A 9,229-nucleotide genomic window follows, 5' to 3' on the forward strand; every position below is an offset into this window, starting at 1 on the left:
ACTACTTCAACTAAGCAATTGACTGTCCAACAGTCCTTTGTGAGGAAGATGAAATATGATAGCAGTTATCCTGTTGTAAAGCAGAAATCTGAGGCCTTGACACTTATGTTGGTGTTAGACGTGCATCTGGTATCCACCATTAGTACAGTGGGATTTAGACAATTTGGTGGAGGTATTGTGTCCCCAGTACCAAATCCCATCTAGATTTCACTGCACTAGACAGGCGATGCTGAGAATGTACAGAGACATCAGAAAAGTGTCACCAGTGTCTTAAAAAATGCAGTTGTATCCAGTGTCCACTTAACCATGGACATGTGGACAAGTGGAGCAGGGCAGACTAAGGACTATATGACTGTGACAGCCTACTTGGTAGATGTATTACCTCCCGCAGCAACAACAGCAGCAGCAGCACCAGTAGCACAATATTGCAAATTCAAACTCATTTCTAGGCAGGCTGCGCTGTGTATCACCACTTTCTGTAAGAGGAACACAGCTGACAAACTCTTACAGAAACTGAGGGACATCATCGCGCATTGGCTTACCCCACTTAGACTCTCCAGGGGATTTGTGATATCGGACAACGCCACCAATATTACATGTGCATTACAACTGGTAAATTCCAGCAAATCCCATGTTTTCATACAATTAATTTAGTGGTGCAGAATTTTTTGAAAAATGACAGGGGTGTACAGGAGATTCTGTCGGTGGCCTGAAAAATTGAGGGCCACTTTTGACATTCTGCCACTGCGTGCTGAAGTCTGGAGCACCAGCAATCACTCCTGAACCTGCCATCAACTGAAGCAAGAGGTGATAACGAGGTAGAAATCAACACTCTATATGCTTCAGAGGATGGAGGAGCAGCAAAAGGACATTCAAGCCTATACATCCACCTATGATATAGGCAAAGGAGAGGGAATGCACCTGACTCAAGTGCAGTGGAGAATGATTTCCGTCTTGTGCAAGGTTCTCCAAGCCTTTGTACTTGCCACATGTGAAGTCAGTTCAGACACTGCCAGCTGGACTCAGGTCATTCCCCTCTTCAGGCTTTTGCAAAAGCAGCTGGAGAAATTTAAGGAGGAGCTAAGATGGAGCGATTCCGCTTAGTATGTGGGACTTGTGGATGGATCCCTTCATTAGCTTTTCCAGGATTCAAGGGTGGTCAATCTGTTGAAATCAGAACACTACATTTTGGCCACAGTGCCTATGTTGTATCTCTCTTTCTGGCAGACACAAATGTGCAGAGGTGCAAAGACCTGCTGGTGAGTAAATTGTCAACTCAAGCACAATGTAAACCGTCAACAGCTCATCCATCAATTTCTCCCACCACTGGGGCTGCAAGGAAAAGGATAAGATTTAATATCACACCTGCTGGCATTGATGCAGGGCATTCAGGAGCGAAAGCTGACATATGGTCCGGACTGAAGGACCTGCCAACGATTACTGACATGTCTACTGTCACTGCATATGATTCTGTCACCATTGAAAGTATGGTGGAGGATTATATGAGTGACAGCATCCAAGCAGTGGCGGTTCTTGCCACGGGCAAGCAGGACTTTTGCCCGGGACGCCGCCTTCCGGAGGGCGCTGGCGCCATCCGGAGGGCGCCGCACCGTGGCAAGATCCGCCACTGCTGCCCGCTGTGTCCCCCGTCCGCCTCCGCTGCCCGCTGCCGTCCCCGTCCTCGGCGCCTCCTGTGAAGGGAACTAGACGCTATGCGTCTAGTTTCCCTTCGTGGAGAGTAACTGCTGAGCGGTGCGCGATGACGTCATCGCGCACCGCACAGCAAAGGTCCTCTCCAAGAAGGGAACTAGACGCATAGCGTCTAGTTTCTCTTCGTGGAGAGGACCTTTTGCTGTGCGGTGCGCGATGACGTCATCGCGCACCGCTCAGCATTCAAGCGGCGCTTTTAATGTACAGGGGGCGTAACTCACCACACCCCCTGTATTAGGCCACGCCCCTTTCCTGCCCGGGGCGCTCTGCGCCCTTGAACCGGCACTGCATCCAAGTAAGCATGTCAGACAGTCCATATGTCAACTGGTAGGAAAAAGAGGCAATTTGGATGCCCTTGCACAAACTGGCTTTATTTTACATAAGTTGCCCCCCCTCCAGTGTGTACTCTGAAAGAGTGTTTAGTGCAGCTGGAAACCTTGTCAGCGATCGGCGTAGGAGGTTACTTCCACAAAATGTGGAGAAGATGATGTTCATCAAAATGAATTATAAATTCCATCAGGAAGACCTTGACCAGCAATTGTCTCCGGAAAGTACACAGGGACCTGTGATGGTGGATTTCAGTGGGGACGATTTAATACTCTGTGAGGAGGGGGAAGTGTACAGTGAAAGGGGTGAGGAATTGGAGGATAAGGATGTGGTCAACATCTTGCCTCTGTAGAGCCAGTTTGTGCAAGGAGAGATTGATTACTTCTTTTTTGGTGGGGACCCAAACAAACCTGTCATTTCAGCCACAGTTGTGTGGCAGACCCTGGGGTTTATTTACTAATATTCGTGTTTGTGCCGTTTTTAAGGGAGTTTGATCTCGAATGGTATCGGGTGCATTTTCCTGCAACTTTTTGAATCCTGATACGGTAATTTACTAAGCTGCCGAGTTTTCAACATTCTTGTTTTCCAATGTCGATGTGATTCGTAATGTCGGGCAGTGTTTTACGGGAGTGATTAGTAAAACACTGCCTGACATAACACAAGGAATCCTGGCTGGATCTGTGAGTTCCGTGCAGGGCTTCATTGTGTGCATTCTGAGAAGTGCAGAATGGTTTAAAAAATTAAAAAAAAATTGCGTGGGGTGCCCCCTCCTAAGCATAACCAGCCTCGGGCTCTCTGAGCCAGTCCTGGTTGTAAAAATACAGGGAAAAAACTGACTGGGGTTCCCCCATATTTTAACAACCAGCACCGGGCTCTGCACCTGGTCCTGGTACCAAAAATATGGGGGACGAAAGATGTAGGGGTCCCCCATATTTTTACCACCAGCACCGGGCTCCACTAGTCAGAGAGATAATGCCACAGCCGGGGGACACTTTTATATTGGTCCCTGCGGCCATGGCATTAAATCCCCAACTAGTCACCCCTGGCTGGGATACCCTGGAGGAGTGGGGACCCTTAAATCAAGGGGTCCCCCGTCCAGCCACCCAAGGACCAGGGGTGAAGAACGAGGCTGTCCCCCCATCCATGGGCGGTGGATGTGAGGCTGATAGCCTTTTGTGTAAAAAAAGAATATTGTTTTTTGTAGCAGAACTACAAGTCCCAGCAAGCCTTCCCCGCAAGCTGGTACTTGGTGAACCACAAGTACCAGCATGCGGGGGGAAATGGGTCTGCTGGTACCTGTAGTTCTACTACAAAAAATACCCAAATAAAAACAAAACAGACACCGTGAAAGTAAAAGTTTAATTCACTTACATGCATACTTACATACATACATACTTACCTATGTTGACCCAAAGCACTCGGTCCTCTTGTCTAGTAGAATCCAGGGGTACCTGCAAATAAAATTATACTTACAAAGAATCCAGTGTAGAGCGGTCCTCTTCTTAAAAGTTATAATCCACGTACTTGACAAAAAAACAAACCGCTCACCCGACCCACGGACTAAAAGGGGATCCATGTTTACACATGGTTCCCCTTTCCCCGAATGTCGGGACCCCCGTGACTCCTGTCATAGAGGGTCCCTTCAGCCAATCAAGGAGTGCCACATCATGGCAATCTCCTGATTGGCTGTGCGCTCCTGCACTGTCAGTCAGGCGGAGCACTGTGGATGCAATGTAGCGTAGCAGCGCTACATTATATCCAATGGTGGGAACCTTGCGGTCTGCAGTAGACTGCGAGGTTAAGTGGGGTCACTCTTGTGGTTGACCATATATCACTGTGAAATTCAACATGTTCATCATGAACATGAAGTCAACATTCTGAATGTCAAGATTCAGACCAATTTGAAATTATTGTGTCAACATTCTGCATATTGACATAATGACTACATACTGTAACAGGCTAAAAAGATTCTCAAAAGTGAACTAATACATCTGTTTGTTCTTCCAAGCTATTTTTTAGCTAACGTCAAGGGCTTATTTACATTAGATAGATCCTCTCTGTAATGTATGTCCCACACAATTGAAATGCTAGATGGGACTCTACTCAGATAAGTTTGTGTACAAACCTGCATTAAGTAGACTACAATGAAAGGCTATAATAAAATTTGATATTACTGTCAGTGTCAGCTCAGTGATTAGTTTGTCTTTGCAGTGTCCCTGACTTTCCACTGATAGCGCATCAACACTGGATACTGATTGTATTGAGGTTGATTTATTTAGACATTTTCTCTAGTGGCTTCACTTCTATTCCTTCAAATGCCACTACTGCTTTAACATGATCTCTTCCACTAGTAGCAGCTCGGTTGCACTGTCAGGAGAAAAGATGTCATTTTCGTTTTTGATATACTGACAATATACATGGGATCCGGTCTGCATACCGGCCTTCGGGATGCCAGACAAAGGAGTTTTTGAGAATCCCTGGCAACAGGCGCACTGCAAGCAGCCCCCTGATTGATTCACCAGAGATGAACCTCACCAAAAGTTCAAAACCTGATAACACATCACACAACAATTTGTAGGACTCAAATGGAAGGCGCTTTCTAACAATAAAATTTGTAAAAATGCATTATTAAGACAAAAAATACATCCCTGTAGTTGGGATGCCGTCAGTTGAAAAGCCGATGCCGGAATCTAAACACTGGTCAGAAGACTGATGCCAGGATCCCAACATTGATCACAATGCCAACATCAGAATCCTAACTGTTGGCATCCCGAACATTAGTATACTAGGGCTGGTTAGGGGTAGACTGTGTGTGTGTGTGTGTGTGTGTGTGTGTGTGGGGGGGGGGGTTAGGTTTAGGCAGTATAAGAGATTTTAGAATTAGACTGCAGGGCATGAAGTTAGGGTTAGGTTGCAGGGAGGGAGGGTTAGGCACTAAGTGAGGAGGGTTAGGCTGCTTAGAAGAGGGTTAGGGTTGGTCTGCAGGTAGGGAGGGTTAGGAGGTTAGAGAGGGTTAAAATACTCACCTAGTAGGTGCATGGTTCAACACAGTGCTAGGCCACTGTCAATATTCTGAAGGCTGATGTCCCAGGTTTCTGATATTATCATATATATACAGACATATATATATATATATATATATGAGCAGAGAAAAGGTAGCAGCACCCACAGGACTTAAAATTCAATCAAGAATCCTTGTCAGTCCCCATCAACTTAGTGGGTCCATATGCATATAGTCATAGTCCCACTAAGACATGTCCTGATGAAATTTATAACAATAAATGAAATGTTGACTATATGCACATGGTGATTTGATGAGGACTGACAAGGATTCCTGAATTAGTTTTAAGTCCTGTGAGTGCTGTTACCTTTTCTTTGCCTGTACCAAACATTAAATTGAGAGCACCGAGGTAATTTTTGGACCATAAGCAGGAGTTCCGGTCATCGTGGACAGATATATATATATATATATATATATATATATATACACAAAAAGAGGTGGCACTCATCGGACTTCCAATGCAAAGAAAAACACTGTACTTCCACTTGTACTGTACAGTGTACAGTGGTAGTAGTGTCTTTCTTTGCATGGGAATTCCAATGACTGCCGCCTTTTTTTTCTGCATATCCATTTGTGTTGTGGAGGGCACCATATACAATAGGGCTTATTGGTAGATAATAAGATCGTATGCAAGGGTATAATACTACCACATTTGACAAAACTGGTAGCTACTGTAATTTGTAAACTGAATTGTGTGGACATTAGATTAAGTACTTTTCCCACATTTTTCTACAACTTTTTGATTTTTACCCCAGTAGAAAGTTTTTGCTCAACTCTAAAACTTTTTTTAAAACTGAACTAATACATAAAGTCAGATAATGCCCCGATTATTGGAGATTTTTTTGAGTGAAAAGTATTGTTTGTTAAATATTGGACTGTTATATCTCTGAAATGTTTAAACTCTAAACCATGGAAAACTTTCAACTACTAATTGTGGTTAACATGCTTAATGAATATTTTTCTGTTGAATGGAAATATTTTGTAAATGAATATATAAACTGATAAAAATCAAGTTTCTTTTTATATGTACAAAATACTAACTGTCATTTCTTGAGTAAATTGAAATCATGGTATTTTTGTAGCGAGATGAAGATGTACATGTATAATATAAATATGATTTTATTTGTAGGATCTACAGATCAAGTTACTTCTCTTGGAAGAAAGTTTATCACTCACTTTCTACAGAATCAGAACTCTACCGAAATTCCTCAACGAGAAGTTCTGGTGACTGGCACTTTGCCTAACACCACTGTTTCTATAATTATCAACAAATATAATTTTAGTAAAGTTGTGAAGGTTGGGAAAGGGGAAACTGTAAGAATTCCTATCACAATAGAAAAGGAGCTGAAAGGAACAACAAAGTGCCCACATCCTGTGGTTATTACAGCTGATGCAGATGTCACTGTGATGTCTAGTAATTATAGAAACAATAGTGGTGATGTGAGTTTAATTTACCCAGTACATCAGCTTGGATATGAATATTATATAATTACACCTCAGAAGGGACCAGAAGATCAATATAATGAATTCCTTGTGATTTCATCTGAAAATCAAACAACTGTGGACATCTATCTAAAGGGCTCTGTAAATTATAATGGGACACAGTACTTAAAAGGTGACAAGATGACAATTAAGCTTGAACCATTCCAAGCTATCCAAATTCAAAGTAAAGATGATCTCTCTGGCACTAAGGTGGATTCTAATTTACCTGCTGTTGTCATAGCTGGACACATGTGTGCTGAAAATAACTTAGGGTGTTCCCATGTCTATGAGCAGCTCAGACCTGTTGGAAGTTGGGGAACCATGTTCTTTATCCCAGACTTGTCCTTCCAGACTAAGTATGACATTGTGCTTGTTATGGCTTCTCAAAAAACATCCATTCAATACCAATCTGGTGAAAAAATACACTTGAAACATGTGTCAGCTGGAGAATTGATTCAGATTCATGTCACTATTTCTTTACCACTGTCCATTTACAGCACAAGTCTACTTCAAGTATTGCTCTATGGCACTGGTGGGACACTTAATGGCAAACCGTTTGGTTCATTCCTAACTGTCATACCTGGTACTAATTTATTTGGCCTCTCATATGAACTCATTGGTCAAGAAAAGTTTAATACTAATTTGGCAGTTATTATAACCTATACCTTTGGTGTTCCTGGTATTACATTTGATGAGACATTTCCAAAAGACATTCAGTGGAAACAATTCCCTGGATCTTTTTTTTCCTGGGCAGAATATAACTACGGTAGTGGCATCAGCTCTCATATGGTTCGGCACTCTACAGTACCGTTTGGACTTCTCAGCATTGGCTATTCGATGAACATGGCTTATGGATCCACTGCACCCTGCATTAAAAGTAAATAATTTTTTTTTTCTAAATTCAAAAACAGGGTAGTTTAGTTTTGTTCAGGTGTTGATCTATAGCTTAACTATGATTGATTAATAGAACTGATAATTTATTTTCCGGGGCTTGAAATCTATATAGAAAACTTTTGTCTAGCTATTCCACTAAATTTACCTTTGCAAAATGAAACTCTGTCCAAATGCACATTTGTTAAATGTTACATCTAAGCTAAATGCAAAATATCAGTTAAGGAATATAAACATATCAATCTAATATGCTGTGGGTTGAATTAGTATATCAATAATATATTTAAAAAATTGTGACTTATATGGACCAGAAATGATTGATAATGATTTAGAAGTTGTGATCATAGTGATCAAATACACAAAGTTGAACATTACCACAATGTTTTAGTGTATTGGATCGTCAATGTGATAAAAAAAAACTGAATTATAGACAAGTAAAACATGTTCTTAATACATGTGTTGACAATAAATTAAAGCAAAAGATATTTAGCAGCTGAATGGCTTTCTACTTCTAGTACTTTTAACTGTTTTCTTTAAAAAGTGATAATATCTATACAAACTGATTGATATTTTTATTATTGCTTAATATTGAAAGACTGCCAAACAACTTAAGTCATGCAGTATTTAGAGAAAATAGGGTTCTGCTTGTAGTATTTTCAACTATTTTTATTAAGATATAAACACTTTCAAAAACTAATTGTTTGAATTATTGTATAAAATAGGATTGACAGGAAAATCAAAGCTAACGCTGATGATAGAGAATGAAATGGGTGAGCATCTGTATTATAAAAGCAATAATCATTTGAAATGTTTTTTTATAATTTTAAAATACATTTCCTAAATTATTAAATGAATGCACATATACCACTTTTATGTTGCACCTTTTAATGATATTTGAAGTGAATGCCTATTGAGGACATGTACTAGTTTGCTTTAATTAACAGCACAGCATGAGCAATAATTATTTTGTTATTTTGTTGGACCTGAAGTCTGCATGTGGAAAAGAAGATCTACATTCAGTAGGTCTATAGTCATTATGTCAAACCAATATGTTTGACAGGCACAAGGTTGATATGGACAAAAGGTCAACATATGAGAGGTCTATGCTGGAAAGGTTGACAGGGTCAAAAGTTCTACATGATAATGATAGACACGAAGATGGTACACTTACTTTTTCATGTATTTTTGGGTTTATTGTGGATAGTTTGGGACCACTATTTGTAGAAATGCATCTCTTTGTGCGCTCACTTCACTCATCATGGTACAGGCATGGTGTCTCGCTCTGCTCTGCTTCACTTGCCACAAGGTTACTAAAGGTCATGATTTGTGACTTGGATAGTCAAGGAAGGAAAAAGTCCCAAAACATGAAAAGACAAAAAGAATTTTGTTGACCATATATGTGTCGACCATTGTCATGTCAACCATATGACCTGTCAGTCTTTTCCAGTCTCAATATCTGCATGTAAACCATATGGGGTCGACCTAATGACTGTCAACCTAATGAATGTCAACCAATGGGTTACATACATTTTACCAGCAAACAGGATGCTGACTATCAATATCCCAACAGCGGAATCCCTCCAGAATGCCAGCAGCAGGACAAGTGCATAGAGTCCCCTTGCATGCTTGGTGGCTCGCTGTGCTCACCACAGGATCTATTCCCACTGTATAGATGTCGTGGACACCTTCGAGCGGGAATAGCCCTGGTGCACTGGGATTCCATCTGTCGGCATTGTCAGCTATCAGGATTTCTGTATC

The 9,229-nt window shown here is 41.3% G+C and overlaps 1 protein-coding gene across 1 annotated transcript; it reads left to right on the forward strand.

The window, feature by feature from the left end:
* The first annotated feature begins 6,184 nt into the window (after window positions 1-6,184).
* On the forward strand, window positions 6,185-7,465 carry LOC134966865 (IgGFc-binding protein-like). Its single transcript, XM_063943905.1, has one exon. It carries the CDS (start codon window positions 6,185-6,187, stop codon window positions 7,463-7,465), a length of 1,281 nt encoding a protein of 426 aa, XP_063799975.1.
* Window positions 7,466-9,229: the final 1,764 nt, after the last annotated feature.

The sequence above is a fragment of the Pseudophryne corroboree genome, chromosome 10, assembly GCF_028390025.1.
Source record: "Pseudophryne corroboree isolate aPseCor3 chromosome 10, aPseCor3.hap2, whole genome shotgun sequence".
Taxonomy (NCBI): Eukaryota; Metazoa; Chordata; class Amphibia; order Anura; family Myobatrachidae; genus Pseudophryne; species Pseudophryne corroboree.